Below are 22,183 nucleotides of genomic sequence, written 5' to 3'. Positions count from 1 at the left end.
CCGCCTTGACCGGCAGCCACGGACGCCAGTCGCCCCGGAGATTTCTCACTTTGTGGATCTCTAGATCACAGGCAGAATTCGCGATGACTAACGTTACTCAAGGTATGTATAAAATGCCGGGCGGGTCTGAGTCTTTTCTGGGCATTTGCTTTCTCTGTGGCATGCTAACGGCGTAACGCCAACCTCCCGGTAAACGGTCGCTAGCCAAAGCTTAGAGTCTTTACAATGGAGCATCAGTAGGCCGGCTAGCGCACAAGCTAAGCCCGGCCACACTGATGATAATATTATTGGAATAACCTGATTTTCTTTCTGCAGGAGGGAAAGCCTTTGGACTATTAAAGGCCCAGCAAAGGGAAAGATTGGAAGAAATTAACAAGGTACGCCTGTTTTGTCATTTGATATAGTATCTCACGGGCATTTGAATTTAATGAGCACACATGCACTTGGCTTGGCATTGGCCCTGTCTTTGAGAGTGTGGTGACATTGATGATACAAGGCAATGGGATTTAGGTTAACTATATGGGAAAATGAACGTGTCTTGCTTGTGCCGTGAATAATTAATTCCCCTAGTGTAATACAACGGATCGCATTTTCGTGTGATGCACCCGATAGACCCACATTTTATGGCTTTCCACCTGCAATTGTGTGGCACTTGTTGAGTGGCTGCATGCTGTCACATCTGTGGCTCGGGGGACTATTCCCGGCTGACCCGACCGCATCGATCGGTTGTTGCTCATGCCTTAAATGCATGTGCAACCACGCTGTTTCTGTGGACCGCCTGTATTTTGAACCGCCTGTATTTTCTGTGCACGTATTCCCCAGACTGCAGCCGCTCGGCGGTAGCGATGGGGCCACGTACCTCTGCTAGTCCCGTTATCCCCTTGTGTCTCGACGGGAAACAGGTGTCTGGGACTGGGAGGCGGTACGTCTGAATGAGCTCTTTGTCTTTCTGGGCTGGGGTAGCGCGCCTCATACCGTTAGCTACCTCTGTAGTAGCTCCCACAGATGAACTAGATTCCTGTATCCTCTCTGTCCTGGTGGCTGCCTGCCTTGCCTGTCATCAGCTCTCTGCTCCGGCCACATGAATACCGCGGGGAGATAATCAGGTCGCGGCAAGAGGGCGGCCGGGAGCACCAGTGACATTTTTGTGCACAGTTGCAAGTACTCACTGTTCCCTAATGGAGATTACATTTATGCAGCTATGCAGTTATTTTTTTTGACATCCTTTACTTGGCATTAGAGAAATGAAAAGAGAAAAGGCTTCTCAAGCAGATAGGTGTGATGACAGGTGCAATGTCACTAGACGCAGAGTTTCTATTCAGTGACATAACCAACACAACCACATGGCATATGGAAGATGCTTTTATGCAAAAAGCCTTACATTAACATGAGTGCATACATTTTTCATGGGTGGGTCCTGTGGGAGCCTAACCCCTAATCCTGGCAGTGTTTACGCCATGTTTTACCCATTGAACTTGACAGGATTGGGTTGTTTTTTAATCAGTGAAAATTACTTTCTTTAGCTGATAAACAGTAAAGTAATTTGAATCTCCAATTAGATGAAGTATACACTGTGTTTGACCTCTGTATGATGAGACCTTGTTTGTAGATGCTGACAGACAGATTTCCTGCGTAGTAATAATAGAGCTGCATTTGTTCAAACATACTTGAGTGTTGAGAGAGACTGTAAGATACAGTGTGTTTGATAAAGGACATTCCTTTGTGTGGAGGTTGCGGTAGTGACTCAGCTGAGCTGAGTCAGGCGTCCTTGACAAACATCCAGTAGTGGCGTTTATCATGTTCATCCTTAATTACAAGCTTCACAGACACATACAGGCCAATTCTGAAAACAGCCTCATTTAACTCATATGCACTCTCATCTCAACATACATTATTCTCTCACTCCTTTCCTCTGAGATTGAAGTTATGACTCCCACATGGCAGATTGCTCCATTATAATTTCATTAGAGTAGCCTACATCTCTTCAGGCGTTTTTCCACTGTCTTCCCTCCACCCTGGTGAGGTGTTCCACTTTATGAACAGAGCCATAAGAACTGACAGTCAAGGGACATTTCAAGATTGTGATTCATCATCCTGAAGTTGAAGTTTTTCAATCCTCTGTCAGGATAGTATGAGATTAATATCCTTTTTAGGTTACCACAGTGTCAGCGCTGGTGACCTATTACATTTCTAGGGATTGCTATTGTTATTATTATTCTTATTATTGTTATGTATTCAGTCCAATAACTCAGGCATAGATTGTTTTCTTTTTTTCTGCCACACTGTCCTGGTGACTCATATCCTGGACACAAAGAATTGTACTGATTGGCCCATAGGGGGAGCTGTAGTAAGGCCCTGTTCAGACCAGATGCGCAACAGTATTGACTGCGTATAGCGTAGCCCGCTTCCTTTCGGCACCCATCTTTATTCACGGGAGTGAACACACCGGCCTCAGAGCAGAGCCACACTGACCTGCAGCGACAGTTATGACATCTAATCTGTTTTATCTGCCTACAGCATGCGGATTTCACAGAAATACACAATGAAAATACACTGTAGATGGTCATATTTGTGTCGTATCACCACAGAAGCACATACATAATTGATCAACCTACCTATGTCTTTACTATTGTTATTATTGATTAATCCATGTGCACTGATGTAAATTTGAAATGCAACAGCCATTGTAGGATTATCTGCTTTTGATTTGCCACTTGCCGTTTGAGAATTGGGTCTTTTATTGAATTGTCACAATAATAAATAAGAACAGATGTTTGGGTTTATTTATTTATTCATTCTTTCATTTTCCATACCCGCTTATTTCTATTGAGGGTCACAGGAGGGGGGCTGGAGCCGCTCCCAGCATGTAGGCTATCAGGCGGAAAGCAGGGAAACACTCTGGAAGGGTCACCAGTCCATCACAGGGCTAACACACACACACACACAGACAGACAAACACACTCACATTCACACCTATAGGCAATGTTAGAGTCAACAATTCACCTGACTTGTATGTCTTGGGGAATTGTGGCAGTAAACCACAGCACCCAGTTTACTCCCAGTCCCATAAATTTATAGTTTATTTATGTTGCTATTTAAATAGAGAGAGGCAGAGAGATGTGTAGGCTTGCCCAAAGATTGCCCAGTCACAAGTCATGACATTGGCTGAGAAAGATCCTAAACAAATAAACTTTGATGCGAGAGTCTCTGGAGAAATTGAAGAAGAATGGACAATATAAAGTGAATCCCTGAAGTGGAAAAGTAGAGTGAGCCATCAGCGTTGTCTCCACAAAGACAACATTAAAACAGATAAGTACAGCCTATTTTCATGGGGTCTCCCGATGCTTCTGGACGGTGCGTAGCTTCTGGCCTGAACAGCCAAGCTGCAACATGTGCGCTTAAATCCCCCAATTCATCAGTTATGCTTTTGGTCTGAACAAGCAGAGTTAGTCATAGAGATGTGAAACATGGTACAGGTATTTATCTGGACATGCTGAACATTTTTGCCTGTAGGACCCTTAATGTCTGCCATACATTTTGTCCTCCATTTTGGATTTTTTGAAAAAACTTTTGGCTCATGAACTGCAGGTTAGAATGACATGAGATTTGAAGAAAATACAGCTGTTTGAACTTCTGCTGTGTTAACAAACGCATTAATATCCACAATGCTGTGCGGGGCAATCAGGGAACTCGGTGCATTCTTTGCCATGCTGCCGTAGCCTGTTCATTGCTGCTAGCAGCTGTATTTGAGGCTTAGGCACACAACAATACTGGAATCTCAGCAAATTCTTTCATCATCAAGAACGAGGAAACAAACACAGGGGTCAAACACAGGGGTCAAACACTTTGACCCCTGAGTAATCTGTTAGTTAAAGGGGTTTCAGGCCCTCAGGTTTGTTCACTCTCTCCCCTTCTCCCTCCTTCCCAGGAGTACATGGAAGACCAGAAATACAGGGATGAAGACGACCTGCCTGAAAAACTGGAAGCTTTCAAAAGTAAGGAAGTATCCTCCTCTCAGATGTATCAGTATCCTCCCTCATATCAGGGAAATCCACAGGTGTTGTGTGTTGGTAGTGAAGCTCTGAACTAGCTACAGTCAGAACTCAACCATATGTCCACCAGTGTGGTTATTTCTATTTGTGGGAGTGTTGCTTTTTTTTTTTTACTTTCAACACTGAATATTTGTTTGTGAGTTGGCAATCTGCACACACACAAAAGTTTACAGCAGTTTGTTTTTCTCCTTTTGTGTGTGGGAGAGAAAGACAGACTGCTCTGATTTCTAAGTGGTTTGCAAGGCCAAGTCCTCCGTGGCCTTGGAGGAATGTGCTGGGGCGTTCCTCTGCTTGTTGTTACAATGCAGAACTTTGGGAGAACTTGTGGTTTCAGGGAATAGAAAAACACAGCTACCAGGAGCTGATTGAGGGAATATAATGGCATGACTTAGCAAAGAACTCTCCCCCATTCCTCTGATATTATTGCATACCATGTGTGTACAGGGTGTGAAGTATTTCTTTTCTTTGTCGTTTCTGTGGATGTTTGAGTTTGTGATTTGCCAGGCAGAGTAAAGTAACTCTATGTTTATTTTAATAGGAGGCATAAGTCTTGAAATGAGGAACATAGTTCCCGTGTCCTACTTACAGTCCTTGCTTGCTGGAGGAAATGGAGCAGCGGTATATAAACAGAAAGGGGGCCCAATAGTCAGGTCCTGAGAGGATAGCTGCTTTCTTCTTTCCCTAGGCTCCATGTTGTCCCAGTGACCTAGAGGTCAGTATCGAAACTCTCCCAAACAAATCATATCAATACTACTGAGGACCAAAAAATGACGAGCCATACTTCAATTTTTAAATTAGGGCTGCAACAGATATTTTGGTAAACGATTAATCTGGCATCTATTTTTTCAAATAACCAATCTGACGATTATTTAATCGTTGCAAAAAGAAAAATGAATCAAGCGGCTCAAAATTCAAAGCTTTATTGAGTTCTCATATCTTAAAAAAGTAAGATGGAGCGGATAAGAAGTTACACAGGCCAAGCAGTGCCTGTTTTAGTTGTCAAGACACATAGGATTGAGAACAGAAGTCAAGTTGTTTTAAAAATGAATGACAGAAACCTGAACTAAAGCTCTCATCTACCCTTAGGGTCAGTGTCTTGCAAATAGGATAGAAAATTAACTTTTTTTGTCCACTGGCCATAGTGGCAGGGGAAGTCATGGAATGCGTCATGAAATTAAACTATGTTATCAGTCAGATTGTGTTTTACAGAAAAGCTCCTCCAAATGATAGCTGAAGTAGTGGATAGTGGAGTAGATAAACTTACCATCAAAAGGCTAATGGGTGGTGTTCATTTTCCTTCTTGCAGATATGTGTCAGAGTTAACTCCTGACCATGGACTGCAAAGACTGAGAACCAACACAGATTATGTGCTTTTGTGAATCTCTGTCCCCAAGCTCCTTGTGAAAGTGAGAGAGCCAAACAAAAAATTGGCCTGGGGGCTGTTAAGTCGATGGCACTCTGTCATTTTGGGGCATCAGTTAATAAAGGAATGTAGGTCAGAGAGAAGGGTTGAAGACATCAGTGTTGCTGACTGATTTTCAGTGACTTTAGATGTTAACATGCGTGTGTGTGTGTGTGTGTGTGCGTGCGTGTGTGTGTGTGTGTGTGTGTGTGGAGGCCCACTCCTCAGAGTTTATGAACAGGGTTAGCATTGTCCCCTCCCACCCCCCATGGGTTCACACAGTTACACAGTTCCATAGCTAAAGCCCCTCTCTTTCTCCCTCCCAATACACACACAGAGGCTCCATTGTGAGAGAGGAAGAGTGAGCGTAATGTGACTAACTGAAGTGATCTTCTAGAGAGAGGAGAGTGGTAAAATTTGGGGAAAAGGGGAAAATGTCGGCCACAGGTTCTTCACTTCAGCAGCCACTTCAGAAGCCACTCAAGTACCATGTTGAGAATGTGCCTTTTTTCACTGAAACAGAATGGCATACAACTGCTGAAAATGAATTCTGCCAAAATCAGTTACTGTTCAAATGCAAAGCTCTCTGCCGCTTGTAAGGTTAGCTTGACAAGACAAGATACATCTAATCTGCTGGACAATCTGCTTCATTGTCTGTTGTTACTAGAAACAATTATGAATGACTGTTCAAAGCCTGTTTGCAGCTTATAAATTATAGCCTCATCTCTTCAAGATAATCCATCAGGCTGATATATTACATACGATATCACTGCCTTAAATTACTTTGTCATTTTTAAGTGTTTGGATTGCTCTGGTGACAGAATGATAATTAGCCTGCAACCCACGGCTTTACACACTTTGGATAGTTCAAGATGACAAATAAAATAGAGCTGCAAGCGGCCATTTGTGAATCCAAGCCCATGGGCCAAACACACACAGATGCCTGGGATATTACTATCTGCAGTATTGTAGGGATGGGACAATGTGGCAATCTCACGATTCGATTCACGATGTGGGATTCACGATTCAGCCACGATTCGATGTGATAAGTTAGATGAATACAAGTATAATTGTACAACATTGCCATTATTTATTTGATAAAACTGTAAATCTTTTTAGCAATGTATTTCTTGATATTAACCCTAGGGTGCTCAGGGTTGCCGTAGGTGGCGAAGCCCGTTTTATATTGTTACATCCTGGCTCAAGGAGGTAACAACGAGGGAGACAAAGCACAGCTTCAGAATGCCCAAATCAATTTATTATAAAGAATATAACTAAACACAACCATCTAAAGAGTGGGATGTGTAGTTCAGCAGCATCAGTGGTGAAGTGGGGTGCGTGGATGAGTGGAAAGTATGCTGGTGGTGTGGAAATCAAAAGACAGAACCAAGCAAAAACCAGGGCATCTTCATGGGGGGAGAGGCAGAGAGCAACTGCCAGGAGAAGCAGCCCTTTCAAGTCCTGTGCAGCAAATCTGGCTAACAATCCATCCAGATCTGTCCACCAGCTCCCCTCCTGAACATGGAAAAATACAAGGAAGGCAAAGCCAGTAGACAGAGTGGGTGGGGTCGTCACAATATCAAGTGCTGACTCCGCCTAACTGGGCCAGTTTCGGCATACGCCAGTGACAATTACAAGTGCACCCAATCATTGCGGTGCAAAACAAAACATCTTTTTCTGACACTTTTGGAGTCGTATGTTCCGATAAAGCCGCTTCATCAGAAAGAATAGAAAAGCAAATAATAAGTTAAGTAATAAATAATAAATTAATTAAACATTTATCTTATTAAATAATAAGATAAGTGTATATCACTTCTTTAATGATGCACAGCAGCAAAAAAAACGTGTTTCAGCCCTAGGCTTTCCTCAGTGTTACTGCTACATTGCTACATTGTTGGCACAATGTAGCACGACCAAATGTGACCTGACACATATCAGGTTCCAAATGTGTTTGTGAAGTGTGGTTGTTTTAAGGCAGAAAAAGCAGAAACATCATAACAAAAACTAGAAGTTTGGCGAAAATGTACCTAATCAGAAAAAAAAATTTCTGAAGAAAATCTGAATGTGCTTGCTGACAAAGCAACTGTGTGTGTGTGTGTGTGTACTGTATGTATTGTGTTGTATTTCAGGGTTCAAAGAGGTGACAAAAACCCAAAGACCTATTATAGCTAGGGGGCGTGCTTCCTCAAAGAGTGAGCATTTTGAAAATTAGTGTTTAAAAGCCCACCTGTCTATGTCAAGTTGAGGTCACTGCAAAATCATTCCATGGATAACTTTGGTTCAATGGATGAACAGTTTAAAACAAAAGGAATGAGCAGGAGAGGGTAAAACACAAAATGCAAATCACCGGTAGAGACGACAGTTGTCTTTGTCTTTGCGACTTGGACACATTGACACGCATCCATCAGTCCAGACAAGAAGCGACAGTCTGGCATGTGGGTGAGGGATGTAGACGGACAGAGAGGTGGAGAGAGCTGTGAGTATCAGTGTTTACGGCAGACATTTGTGAGGTAATGCCAACACCTGCTGGTCTGCTACACTATGCTCCTCCATACAAGTGAATAAAAATGAAAAAACTCAAAAACTATACAACAGATTGCATAGAAAAGTCATACCAATTTCCTCCACAATCAGCTGAATATTTAAAACCCAAGAATCAAAAATAAGCTTGAAATTATTTATCAAGCTATACTGTACAGTATAGGTCAAGGGTACACACACTGTCAAAGTATAGTTTTTTGTAAATTCCAATGAATATGACAAGAAGAAACTTTGCAATATTGCTTATATCCATTTGACTGTTTTTTAATAATGGCAGATTTGGTTTGGCAAGTATTATTGTATTGTCTGCATGACACCAGGCTTAGTGGGTTCAGATTTGATTATGAAACGGACCCGGTGCCGATGGAAAAAAGAAGTGAGATCATCACAATCGCCAACTCAAGTGTCTTTGTTGCCCCTCTTCTTGATTGCTGTTTGATCTTTCACACTCCTCCTCCCCCCCCCCTTGGCTCCTACCCTCCATTCGCTCTCTCTTGTCAACGCCACTCAGCTGCTCATCGCCTGCTTTCCTCTGACAGACACGCACACACAACACACACACACACACACACCTGTCATTATCAGCTGTTTGTGTGTTTCCTCTTGTCTGTGTCTTGTCTGTCTGTGTGTGTGTGTGTGTGTGTGTGAGGGTGAGATCACCATACAGTATGTGTTAACAGTTTGCTGACACGTGAGATACAAGCTCTGGGGTTTGGTGTTGATGGAAAAAATTGTATGAAGGGATGTGGAGGGTGAGTTCATAATAAATTGCTACTGTTTAGTATGCTGACAACGTCTCGTGTGTGTTTGTTTTGCAGATAAATATGCTGAGTTTGACCTGAATGACCAAGGAGAGATTGGTGAGTAATAGCCAGCACCGAAACACCAGCTGCACAACAGCACCCCAGCCAAAACAACTGTCACTTGACCTGTGTGTGTGTGTGTGTGTGTGTAGTACCGATATGAGAGAACGGTAATTAAAACTGTGCGTGTTGTCAGATTAGTGTGAGCAGAGGGTCTGAACAGGCTCGAGTGTCACTGTTGTGTCCCATATGTAAGGTGAGACCATGTTCTACAGCAGTGTGAATGCCCTATGGTCCTTAAGCAGATGTGAGGCGAACAGTAGTGAGGAAATCAGACAACAGATACAGTGTGTCTTAAACTTAACTTAAAGTCTTAATAAAGTTGCAGTGCCTGGTAAGAAATCAGCCCAGTTATGCAGACTTACATTCTGAGAAATCTACACTTGTTTTCATTTCACATTTCAGCTGCAAAATTGGTCTTATATTTTCTTCTGACATTAAAACAGTCTGCGTTGTGTGTTTTTCCACTGAAGAAGAAATGGTTATTTGGATGGTTCATATTCCCGGGTCTGAGCATGGATCTAATTGCCATACGTTGTGTCAGATATCATGGGCCTGAAGCGGATGATGGAGAAGCTGGGGGTTCCCAAAACTCACTTGGAGCTGAAGAAGATGATCGCGGAGGTGGACAGCGACAACAGCGGCACCATCAACTATCGGAACTTTGTCAAGATGATGCTGGGCAAGCGCTCAGCGGTGTTCAAACTGTAAGTGAACCTCCGTGTGTGTGTGTGGTGTGTGTGGGGGGGTTTATTTTTATTTATTGCTGACTTTGTACCTGTCACACATCTGCTGCGTCATTGCTTGTGTGACATCTTTTGTTTGTACGTGTGCATGTAAGAGTGAACTCCATCATTATCCTTGTATTCAGCAGTGTGTGTGTGTGTGTGTGTGTGTGTGTGTGTGTGTTCACATGTTTGAGAATATAAATCCATGTTGTGCTGCGTCAGCCAGTTGTGTTATCCATCAGCAGGGGTTCTGGGATGACCAGCGCTGATGTCACCGCTACCCAGATGTAGCATTAGCCTTTAGTCACCATGGCAACAAAATCCATTTATATAGCCTATCCTTAGTCAGACCCATCCTTATCCTTAGTTGGGATCATGTGCTTAATTAAGATAATAGGCTGATTATTTAACCACAGACGATCACTTGGGAATGGTGAAAAGACCAAAACTTATCAGATTCTTTTAAAGGAATTCCACTTTCACATGAAAAAAAAATAAAAATAAATATATATATACATATATATTGTGACCTTTATTCAAATGTCCTTGGAGGAAAGAGGCACACATTTTTGCTGTCTGCTGGTTTGAAATGGGCAAGTGTGTTAGCTGTGTAAGCCCTTTAAAGCAGCCAGGGCCGGGCCGGGCTGTAGAAGCCATAGGGCTGGCTAGTGCTCAGTGTTTTGGTTGTAGCATGTCAACTCTGCTGGACTATGCTGACTGGACCCTTTTCTAGACAAATCTCCTCATAATCCCAAATACACTAATCAGCGGAGAAAATGCCAACTTTTTCTCCTTTGCCCCTCAACCATTATTCCATCTCTCGTAGTCCCTAATCCGTCTCTTCCCCTCTGACTCGCTCGTCCCCTTTTTTCTTGATAGCTTGCATTCTGGTAAGAGTCACCATATTCCTGAAGAACTTGATGTGTGTAATTCTCATTAGCCTATGCTGCCTGAGGGGAGGGGTTCATCAGTGTTCATATTTTGTTTGTGTTTCAGTATCCCTGTAAAGATTCTCTAATCTAAACAGAAACTGAAACTGAAAATCTAAACTGTGTGAATTATGTGCCTTGTTGTAGCTAAGGAATGGTGACTGAGATTGATTTTTCATTAGTAGCTTGTTGGAAGAGCTTGTTCCCTTTTAAAAAAAAAAAAAAAATCCCACTCTACAGATGGTTATAGAATTAGTCACTTTTCAAATAAGGAATGTTTCTTTCATTGAAATATTATGTCGATGCCTTTGCCTTGACTGTTGACACAAACTGATATAACCACACTTTTCTTTTGCTTCAGTGACAAAAGAATCTCCCACAGAAGCAAAAGAAAAAAACAGGTTTCAAAACAGAAAAAAAATACCTTTTTTAGAGTAACTTATATAGGCTTGATACCGTTTTTTTTCCCTAGCCTATTCTCACTGCAGCTTTTAATGTATGCATCGCCTTATAACAAGGCTGCAAAGGTCTACAACGCATCTCTTGTGTTCTGTCGGTTTGCTCTGGGGAGAGAGAAGAGATGGGAGAGAGAGGGTGGGGGTGCAGACCAGCTCTGGAGCGGGGTTATTCGGATTGTTTGGCAGAGGAACAATTGATTTAGTAGCAATTAGAGGAAAATAATTTGGGTCAGTCCCACAACTGGGCTTGGTCCGTGAAAAGCCAAGCTCTGGCCTTTTTAGTTTGCCATTTTAGCGCCTGTACTGACTAAACACACTTATTAGGCCAATACACAGTCACATGAACACACATACACAGTCACAGCAGTTTGACCGTGCTTTTAATCTGACAGTTAGGTCTCGCAGAGCTTAATAAACTTCATCCTACAGAATTGTTTACATTCAGCATAGATGGATTAAGGATACAAGTTAGATGTAGGGCAAGTCATTTGTACTGATGGCTACCTTAGCTGATGATTGTCTTCCACTTGTCAACATTCTGTTTTAGTTTTTCCTCAACCATCTAATTAAATTATTTGATCAGAATTGAGGAATGATAGATAAAATCACAAATGTATGTTTTTTGTAGTCCAAAATAATGTGCATGCGTGTGTGTGCATTTTTAATCAGTCAGTGCTCACCTTTGTGCAGATATAGGAAGAGGCATTTCAATATGCACAGAGCAACAAGATTAAGTCAATTAACAACCAGATCTATTCAGCTTTTTCTGTTGAATTGACTGAACTGAGTCAGCTATGGTATGGCTGATTGCTGTCAGAGGTGAACCGACTGACGAGCTCCAGCGTTGGGGAGTAGAGGGAGGAGCAGTAGTGTGAGTAGACAGGGAATGGGAGTGGTTGCCAGGGAGACATGTGCCAGAGTTTGAGTTGCCGAGCGCCGGTTTCATCCATGGGATCAGTGCTCCTTATGGGCTTAGGGGAGCTTTGCAGAGGTTTTCCAAAAAAGGAAATTAAAGACGGGCATTCGCTCTGAATAGCTCTTGTCCGATCCCTTACTCTACTGTGTGCAACCTACACCACTATTCTCCCTCCGTCCCTTTGTGTTGTTCCTTGGCTCTTTCACTCGCTGCGCGGCCAGTTCATACCCCGACTGCAGCTCCGGCACTCTGCATCTCTCACTAGCCGCTTATCCTTCCTCACTCACACATCCTTTCACGGTTTTACACTTTCCTCCGTCTTTTATTCCCTGCTCTTTTACACTATCCCAATGTTCAGTTTTCCTAATCTACTTTTTTCCTATCTATTTCATGCCCCTCCCCCTTTCATCTGCCCAAATCCCTTATCCCTCTCTCTGTCACTCTGCAGTAGTATCCAGTCAGGACCCATAAGCCCCTTGTTAACGCTTAGCCTCTATGGATGCCTGTTGTTGTTGGACATTGAATGGAGATGACAACAAACTTAGATTCGCTGCTGCCCTGATAGAGGCTAATTCTGAAGACATTTTCTAACGTTGCAGTGCCATCATTTAGGTTCTTACTCTCCTTGTAACAGATTTTCTTAGTTACATGATCATCTTTTGTGTATTATTCATTGGTGCCCTTTATTTTAAGAGAATTGCCAATGTGTGAAACTTTTTGTAATATTGCATTATTTCTCTCTCTCCCCAGCGTGCTGATGTTTGAGGACAAGGCCAATGGGTCCAGCTGTAAGCCGGACGGGCCCCCTCCAAAGCGGGACATTGCTAGCCTGCCATAAGCCCAGGTGTCAGCCTCCAGACTACTGTTGGGGCATAGGGACCATCGGTGGGCCCTCGCTTCCGGGCCGTAGCCCTCATCAGGGGGACGTGTGTACATAGCCTTACCAAGTGTCTAATGTCAGGACACCAAGAGAACCATAGGTGTCTGAGAAATACAGCCTCCTCTGTGGTGTGTGGAAGAGGAGGAAGACTCGTTTAACTATATATATTTGCTGTGAAAAGACAAATGTTGAGGCAGATTAGCTTTTTTTATGACAAGTACATGTATATATTTATATTGATGATGACTACAATGAGAAGCTGCATATTTTTACTTAGTCTTCACACTCGTAACCTTTGCGATAACTGTGGAATTGAGCCGTTCTCTTAAAATGTGCAGTGTTGTATTAGCGTGGGACCAGTGATCGAGGATGTGATTTTGTGATTTACTGACTGTGTGTGCAAGGTGTAGTCTGTTGTCTGGAAGACTGTGCCCACAACACACTAAGTGATGTTTGACTGTGAATGATGTTGTTCATCTTGTTTTTTTCCATAATTGAAATGTAGCATTGATAGTTGTACGTGTAACCGGCTTGATGAATTGAATTTTGTAGTGAGGGTTTCATGGTTATGTTTTAAGGGAAAACTGTTATCTGCTTTGACCTGCTAGAGAGAAACTCAAAACCTTCACAGCTTATTTTTCACACTGTCGCTCGCTGTGGCCCTTATTTTGCTTTTGGGACACTTTCATTTTAATGGTGTGAGAGTGGCACGCTTTTGGAGAAGCACAAGAAAAAGAAAGCACAGTTTTTTCAATATATTTTTTACACTGTCCTCAGTTGTCTCACAAGGACTCCTGCCAGGCTAAGCTTGGTCGATGTCTCACTTTAGATCAGGTGCCAGAGATTTAAGGCCTGCCCCAATTCCTCTGGGTCCATAGTCATCAGCCCTCTGCGCAGTAGTACTGATCTCGGATCAGTAAGCAGGTCATCGTGACCACCTCATTAGTCATGATCTGAAAGGCATTTTTTGTAGATGAGGACACTGTAATGCGTATTATATACCCACCCTGGAGTGGAAATATTTAATTAGAATGAGAGATCATGTTGGTGGGACTCTCAGTATCAGTATGTGGCTTGTCGATCAACAGTAAGTTTTAGATCAGCAGTTTTAAATCTGTAGGGTTCAGCACATAATTTTGGAAGGAGTGTGATTTTAAGGTGCACAGATAAATGTAAAAACTCTTAAGAGCATTTCAAACTCACATAATACTACATACAATCATATTCTTTCCAAGTGCCTAAACATGCAGATACTGTAGAACTAAAAACACTCACTGATTGGGAAAGGAGGGAGTGCACACAAGTGTTCAGTTTAAGCAATCCTTTTATTTTACTATTTCCAAGTTAACATGAAATAATATTCTTTGGTATTTGGTAAGATAGTTTTAATGGTGTTTGTTGAATCATGTTGATATGGTGTTTCGTCCCCAATATTCTGAATAAGTGGAGTTGACAAATGGTGAGTTGTTTTTTTAAAAAACGTAGTTGATATTTTTTTCCCTTGTCTTACCATCTTGTTTATGTCACAAACTCTTAACTGTTGATTTGACTGTTAAGTTCTTGTTATTCTTATTGTCTGTCTTTAATTTCTCTGTCTTGGTTGCATCTTCTCTCCCCCGTAATTTGTTTTTCCATCCATCCACCTCTATCAAACTGGGTTCATTTTCCTGTGAATTCTGTGATTTGTGCCTCAGAGTTTGTCTTTAATTAATTTTTTCCTGTAACTCACACACTATATGGAGTATGAAATGGTATTTTAATTCACTTAACATGTTTTAAACCATTTTGTTATTTTGTTGCTAGTTTGATAAAGATTTGAGGTCTTTTAGTGTTATTTAGCCATCATTACGATGCACACTGTTTTGCAAACACCAAAGGAAATAAAGTTCTTCTTACACCGGGCCTCTTTATTTTGAATGGTTTATTGTGGTAATGTCCTCTAGTAAACTCTAACTCCACCCATAGTTTTTGATGTAACAGGAGATTAAATAATTTCTTGAGTGAAATTTAGTCATAGATGCTGCAATGCCATTTAACACAGGCACCCTGTCTTGTGCATTGAAGTGTGAATGGCCTCGGCTCGAAGAGAGTTCCACAGTCTTGGCCAGTACAGTAGGGAGATTTTCATTGAAGAGAGCACATGTGAAAGACTCACACTGGACCACAGCCTGCCATCAGTACTGATCAATGGAATGGCACACAGCTGCTACACATAAACAGATTCAGGTAAATCATGGCAAATGTAAACCTATGCATGGTCAATTTAGCAATCAAACAAACCTTAGTCTTACCTCTGCATACTCATCTCACTTGGCCGTTCCTTCACATGCACAGAGATAAAAGATGTGTGGATTTTGTGTGAAGTAGTTGAGTTGTTTGGTTTCAGTGTATTAGTGTCTGCATTCCCTGTTAGCGCTTTCTCCTTAACTTCATACTGGAGAATGTAAACTGCTTAGTGTACATGCAGCCATCTGCATGTCATCGTCAGGTGAAAAACCTTGTATCTCCAAAATGTTAACTTTTCAGGAACTAAAAAAAAAAGCCTTGTTTTAGCTTGATCACAGTGCATATTTGACTTTATCCTGTGGATTTTCTTTTGGTTTCATAAGCCCAAGAGGTCAGAGAATGTTCTCAACCCTCTGAAGAGCATGTAATTCTTCAACTGAAGTGAAAACATTAAAATCACCAAAACTTTAAAAAAGTTACATGGTTTTCACGGGACAACAGCGGTATGCTATTGAACAAATAGCTGTTTACACAGTAAATTCCTTATACAGTTTTGAATGTTTTACTTTACTGTTATTTTATTCTACCTATATATGCCCTTCATATCACATTGCAGTGGGGAAGAGGAGAGAAACTCTGCTTGGGTATGGAATAGTGTAGTAAGCAATACTTTAATAAGCACACTAACAAGCGGATCCAGCAGGATTATAATAAGCACCTCTGTAATTAAAATGATAATCACTCTTCCATGCAACAAACTGTCAGAGGCTTGTGCAGATGCAGTGGAAGTTTCTCAGAGGCAGCGCTGGGATCCTGTAAAACCCATCCAGCTTATGATGAGGACCCTGACCCTGGGGCCCTTTTTAGGTCTATTTTCCCCACTGTTTTCCTTTTATCCAACCTCTCTGACATCCTTCAAAACACTTCTCAAGATCAAATTAATTGTATAGCCTGCCCTTTGTATTATATCTATCTCTCTCCAACAGATGAATCTTTATTAGCACAAGCCGTACTGATACAATGTCTAACACTTTTCAAAGATGCTAAACACTTGTGTTCAATCACTTGTGAGCAGACTGGAGCCTAGAGGAACAGACTGAACATTTCAGATCTCAAATATCAGCTGTGTGAGTTGAAAGCTGGTCTCATCTCATTCAGGCTTCTCACAACATTCCCCTCACATTCCCATCTCACTCTATTTTTATCTCTTTTCTTCTTCTGTGTATGTTTGTGTGATGCAAACTTCACACAGGCTGATGAGCTTCAGCATAATTAGAAAAACAACTGAAGAGGCGTGTGTATATGCAGGGAAGCAGTAGCTTAGAAGTTCTTACACTGAATTGCTCATCATTTTTAATTACACAGCATCTTTCATCCTTGATCACTTCCTTTTAAAACAGTCACCATCAGCACCGCAGTGGTGTGGGATAATTAGGGTTCAGTTGTGCCCAGTGGATTCAGGATATACACAGTTTCTTTATCTTTTATCAGGCGCTAATTTTTGCTAATCCAAGACTAGTACTCCAGATGGCTATAGCATTCTGTATTGGATAATGGCCCCTGGCTGAGATAGACATAATGAATGAGCCACTGCAGTGCATCCTAGGGCTTATCTGTTTAGCAGTGGCCTTTGTGTGCGTGCATCAGCCTCTCCATAAGCTGCCTCTTGTAGAGACGTCGCCATCTACTGGTCACCCAAAGTCAGGAGGTCAGAAGTGTGTCAGAGCTGTCTAAAGCTCATTGCTCATTAAATATTTGACTAGTTATATGAAAGGCATAAGTCCTGATCCACCTTGAGACTCATCTCCTCATTAAGATCAGCAGCAGCAGATCACTATACTACACCGAGATAGGCTTACCAAAAATCAACAAGTTTCAGCCAAAAAGTCAAGAACTTTTCAAGTACAGAAACTACAGAAAATATCACACAAGTATAGTGAAGCCCCATTTCCAAACCTCAGGTGAAAACAAAATATCTTCCTTGAAATATCATACATTTTGAGATACAAGGACATCTAGTGGTACAAAAAAGTAAAAGCAGCAAATGACATGTAATTCAACATACAACAAGCATTTTTTAGTGTGTTCATTGAGTATATAAAAGCAGATGAGTTTGACAATTTATCCTCTGACAACCACTCACACAAGTGGGATGATGAAGAAAAAGAACAGAGGAGGCTTAGTGGTCCCATCTCCTGGATGTGTGGCTGTGGTCATGGCCACAGCGAGGACCATTCGGAGAATGAGGAGCATGCACTCTGAGGAAGATGTGTCATCCAACCAGGGTTCTCCTAGCTGTGCATCCAGGACATCTTCAACCTTGGAGAGCACCTCCTGGAAACACAGCATGGAATTGACAACCATTCATTTGCTCTCATGGATCTACTTGTGGAGATACTGTACACACTGTGAACCCTTGCTGTAAAAGCTATGGTTAATTACTTCAGAATGCCCAATACAATACCTTAAAACCACTATACAGTAGAAAACTGTAACATGCACTGCATCATGGTAATTTTCTTATAAATTACAGGAAATTACTGTAAATGTTAAAAATCCGGTAGGATGCTTTTTCATAACAACAGTAACATTACTAGCCTTAGGATATCAAAATCAATAGCACATGTAATAATGTCATTCTTTAATATAAATTGATCTATATTCACAATTTAAATAAATTCTGAAGTTGAATTCAATTATTGGTTGACCACCATCAGAAAAAGAGCGGAGAACTTGTCAACTTTCAGACTTAGTAGCCAGTTGCCGAACAGTTCCGATGCAAAATAATTTTATTGAATAGACCTATTACCACATCGTTGGCCTGAAATAGGCTAAAATTATTTTGCATTGGAGCTATGTGTGCAGCAAGTTCTCCTTGGCCAGCACCTCACCAATGCAGGTGCACGATTTAGCCCCCTCCCCCTTTCCCGTCTTGAACTGTCAACTTTCAAACAAAGCAAGAGCAGAATCTTTTTTCCAGACGAGGACATAGTAGTACAACAAGGCAAGGTGCTCAATATATTACTTAATTCTAACCATTAACGCGACAATAAAACTTTATTTTAGTTAGCTGTAGCGTTAAAATCTGGGGCAGTGTTGACACAGTTAGTCATTGGCTATATTAGACATGAAGGACACTGACCGTGTTCACGCAACTGATGACCAGTGAAAGAGAAAGATGCCGAACCTGCATGCCAGCTCCAAAGAAATGGTAATGCCTTACAAATGGAAGACTTGGGGGGTGAACAAGTGTTTTGCTGTCATTTGTGCTCGATGTACTCGTTTTCCCCCATTCAAACGCTTCGTGTGAACGTGTTTTCTCAAAAGTGAACTTGATCACAACAAAGGCTCAGAACAGGCTTATCACAGACACTGTGAATGGACTCATGCACACATCATAATGTGTGAAGATAGCCGATGGAGGCTAAAATTCATACATAAACCATAAACCAAACATAAACAGTGCTGCGCTCAATGATTGCATCCAATTTTTACAAAAAGAAAGGACCCTTAACCTCAGCTACACTCGAGGCTTCGGTGACAGACGGCAATTTGAAGCCGGAGGTCGAATTTAACTATTAGGTAAGTTTAGCAATATTGTTATTTTATAGTAGGGGTGGCGTTACATTGAGCTCTTCTTTGTGTTTGCTATTAATCCCCTTAATATATACAATATTTTTGTCTTGTTATTAAGGAATGGTAAGCTATTCTTTAAATTTCTGTGACTGATCTCACAGAAAAACGTGAAATGACCACGACATGTTAACAGCAAATTATGTGTTGGTGGAACGTAGTGTGAAATTTACGTTGTACCTGCACAAAACGGTTACGTGATAGAGACATGACTATAAACAGGAACTAGTGTGATATTGAGGCCAGTGAGGGTATGAAGCCTTCGATGTCAGCGACTGAGGTTCGATTCCCAGCGTTTTCAAAGGACATTTCAACCATAATCACATTATCATTTTTAACGAACATTTTTTTTTACATAAACCATGACCAAACCATTTCCCTAACCTTAACCAAGTTGTTTAATAGTTGCCTAAATTTAACTGTTAACCAACCTTTGGGACGTATTTCAATTCGTGGTGGAGGAACGTATTTAAATTTGTGGTTGAGGAACGTATTTAGATTTGTGGTTGAGGAACGTATTTAAATTTATTGCGGGAGAACGTGATTCAATTTGTGGTGGAGAAACGTAATTTTTCAATAATATGTGTCCACAGAATGTAAATCGCTGTTTTAGAGTTTGTGTTCATTTCACGTATTTGTGTGAGATCATGTTGTATTCTGTCAGGGTTAGGCTATGTATTGGACTAGTTCTGACTGTGTGGATAGTATTGGTTACTGGAAATTGGAATGATCTCAGCTGAACCAAAGATAGTGCAGCACGTTCAAAGTTTGCAAATGTTTTGCTACGGTGCAAAACATTTTCCAGTTGAACGATATGTTTGCTCATAAAACATGGCTAACGCTACCGCTAGCAGCCAGAAACGTTAGCAACATGGCTAAAGCTACCACCAGCAGCCTGCTACTGTCCAAACTACTACCGTCCAAAGCAAGAAACAATTTTTTTTTTACTGGGGATAGTTAATATAGAACCTCCTTGGGGATAGCTACCGGACCTCTGTTGGTTGCGCAATGGATGACGCACTTCCTTTGTGCTGTGAGTCGAGCCTTCCTTGTCCCGGGAGATCGTGCCCGGTGGCAGACAGAATTGCATAGTGAAAGCGAGGCTTATAGGGAACCAATCTAAACGCCGATGGTGTCATTATTCTATAGCCGTTACACTGTGCAATCATCATTTACTTCATAATGATAAGTTAAAGCAAAAAAATTGTCTATAGAGTCTTTAGGCTATTATATGCATAGGCTTATAATCAGATCAAAATCAGCATATTAACCATAACACAGAAGTCTGTCTTTCAAGAAAAAGGGATATGAGACGTTTTTAGCCAGATATTTTTAAGTATGTTATGTACAGTAGTAGATTTGTAGGCCTAACATGCATGACTAACGTTATGCCTATCTTGCATGAATTTAACAATGATTTTCATACAATCATACTAATTGGGATTCATGTTGATAAATATGAGTGGGCAGGAGGGTGAGCAACCATTCTCAATGTGACAACCATTTCGTTTCACTTTTGTGACTGGTAACCTATATTCCTTTTTTATTTCAATTCCAACCTTGGTGATGAAGCAATATTTTTCACCGGGTTGTCCACGTTTATATAGCCTGCATGCAACAATACGGTCAGAACGCACGGGGAAAAGTATCTAAGATGCGCTTTTAGTAGTCCATCTTCGGAACATTGTAGTTTCACCCATGGATGTATTAAACTATGGATGAGGCATTCAAAGATGGCGGCCCATTCATTCCAATGAAAGTTGCTCACCCAGCGCATACGCCAAAAAAGTTTCTACGACTCCTACTTCCGTGGCCGACAGCACCTGTGCAATAGAGTTTTTCTTGGCCCCGCCTATTCCACATGAACAAGTCAAGTGCCGTTCTCGTAGCAACTGTGACGACGGCGTGTTCATGTGCAGCTTTCTAGGTTCTAGGTTCTGATTGACTGTTGCTGCTGCAGACTCAGCTCCTCGGGGAAACCATCGTCCAGGTATGACTCTATCATTTATTCAATCACAGAACATTTGCTTTATTTGTATAAATCTTACATCCGATGTGAAGTGATTCAGTCTGGATAAAGTTGAGCTAAGCTAACGTTGGTAATAACCGTTAGCATAACAAGACGGAGTCAGCTAACACATCCATGGGTTAACATCAGACAAGTTAACTCAGTTAAAGATAGAAATGTTGGTTAGATCATAGACTAAACTTTGCATTTGTGATTTATGCTCCACTCGTGTTGCTCCACTTGTTGTGTTGAACGTTATCTTGTGTTTCTCACAGGGAGTCAAGTTCATGCCACACATCGCTAGCCAGGTCCATGAAGGTTTACTCGCGGTTAACCAGATGAGGAGATTTATTTTTAACTTAATTTAGAGCATTTTCGATGTGAGATGGTTCACATTGGTCACAGATAGTAAGGTTAATGACCTGGTAGCACCTTTTTCACCTCTACTGGAACCAGTGCTTCACAAATAAATTATTTTTCAGCATGTGCTGTAATCATCATCATGATGTATGCCAACTGTTTTTTGTAAGACACTGAGCCGCAGATACTTACTGCAGTTTCTTCTGTTACAGAAACTCCTGCTCTTCAAGAACCACCTGACACGTCTCTGGAAAATGCTCCCAAAGAAATTAACTTATTTATGATGTGTTCTGGCCTTTACACTAATTTCTTTCTTAGATTTCTTAACCCCTTGCTTCCACCTGTTATAAACTAGTGTTCCAGTTCAAAGATGATTTTTTTTTTCTCTTGTAATACTTGATACTCCTGAGAATGTTTCACCCATATAAAATGGAACATGTAGAATGGAACGTATTTTGAAATAAATGTTTACTTTACATATAACAGCTCATAACACTTTTCTCCATCTTACCTTGGTTATCACATTTTACCAGCATTATGTTTTTCACAAATATCAATATTGTGTTACTAACAGTGTTTTTATTTATATAAGTCTTACAGAATATACACTGATACATTTTTTGAATGTCTCATCCTTGTGAGAAATTTCTGACAATATTGACTAAAGCCACACATCTAGACCTCATAGTGCAAGTTAACCAACATGCTGTTGCCTCAATGTGCTGCATGTATTGATTTAATCCATGGGACTGAACTACACTGGATCAAAGGTGGGTCACCTCACAACATTTAGTCACAACATAAATACTCTGATCAAACACAGTCCTATATAAACAGTGTATGAAGATAGGTTTGCATTATGCAATTTAGTTGCAAGGTTTGCTAGTGAAAAAAAAAAGTTAAATTATTATCATTGGGAATATTCTAGGTTCGTTTGGTGTCACACCAAGGTTTTCTTGAGTTTGCAAGTGTTATACTATCTAGACTCTGTCATAGCAAAAATTCCCTATGCAGTGTCCAGAAACACACCTGGTTGGAAGAAGACTCAATTCCATTTACATAATAGACATTATCAGTAACTCAAGCAGGTTAACTCAAATTGGACATCTAAATATAAATTTACAGACAGTAAAAGAAATTAGAACAACCCATCAAAGCCCAAATATATTCATAACTTTAATAGGATA

At 41.1% G+C, this 22,183-nt stretch overlaps 1 protein-coding gene across 1 annotated transcript; it reads left to right on the top strand.

Moving 5' to 3' along the window:
• Positions 1 to 19: 19 nt before the first annotated feature.
• Positions 20 to 14,290, top strand: LOC139656296 (allograft inflammatory factor 1-like). Its single transcript, XM_071533828.1, has 6 exons — positions 20 to 102; positions 316 to 377; positions 3,929 to 3,995; positions 8,814 to 8,855; positions 9,403 to 9,565; positions 12,640 to 14,290. Exons 1-6 carry the CDS (start codon positions 84 to 86, stop codon positions 12,725 to 12,727), a joined length of 441 nt encoding a protein of 146 aa, XP_071389929.1. The 5' UTR covers positions 20 to 83; the 3' UTR covers positions 12,728 to 14,290.
• Positions 14,291 to 22,183: the final 7,893 nt, after the last annotated feature.

Source organism: Centroberyx affinis, unplaced genomic scaffold (assembly GCF_046629955.1).
Source record: "Centroberyx affinis isolate AG114_WGS23_722 - 3 ecotype Tasmania unplaced genomic scaffold, CSIRO-AGI_Caff_v1 ptg002437l_1, whole genome shotgun sequence".
Classification (NCBI taxonomy): Eukaryota; Metazoa; Chordata; class Actinopteri; order Beryciformes; family Berycidae; genus Centroberyx; species Centroberyx affinis.
Note: the sequence above shows the minus strand (reverse complement) of the source record. Positions and strands in the feature narration are given on the sequence as shown.

Bases quoted from the DNA above. Each gene is read 5' to 3' on its own strand.
- LOC139656296 (XM_071533828.1), top strand. The intron at 3,996-8,813 runs GTAAGGAAGTAT...TTTGTTTTGCAG, and splicing joins AAAACTGGAAGCTTTCAAAA to ATAAATATGCTGAGTTTGAC. The intron at 9,566-12,639 runs GTAAGTGAACCT...CTCTCTCCCCAG, and splicing joins CGCTCAGCGGTGTTCAAACT to CGTGCTGATGTTTGAGGACA.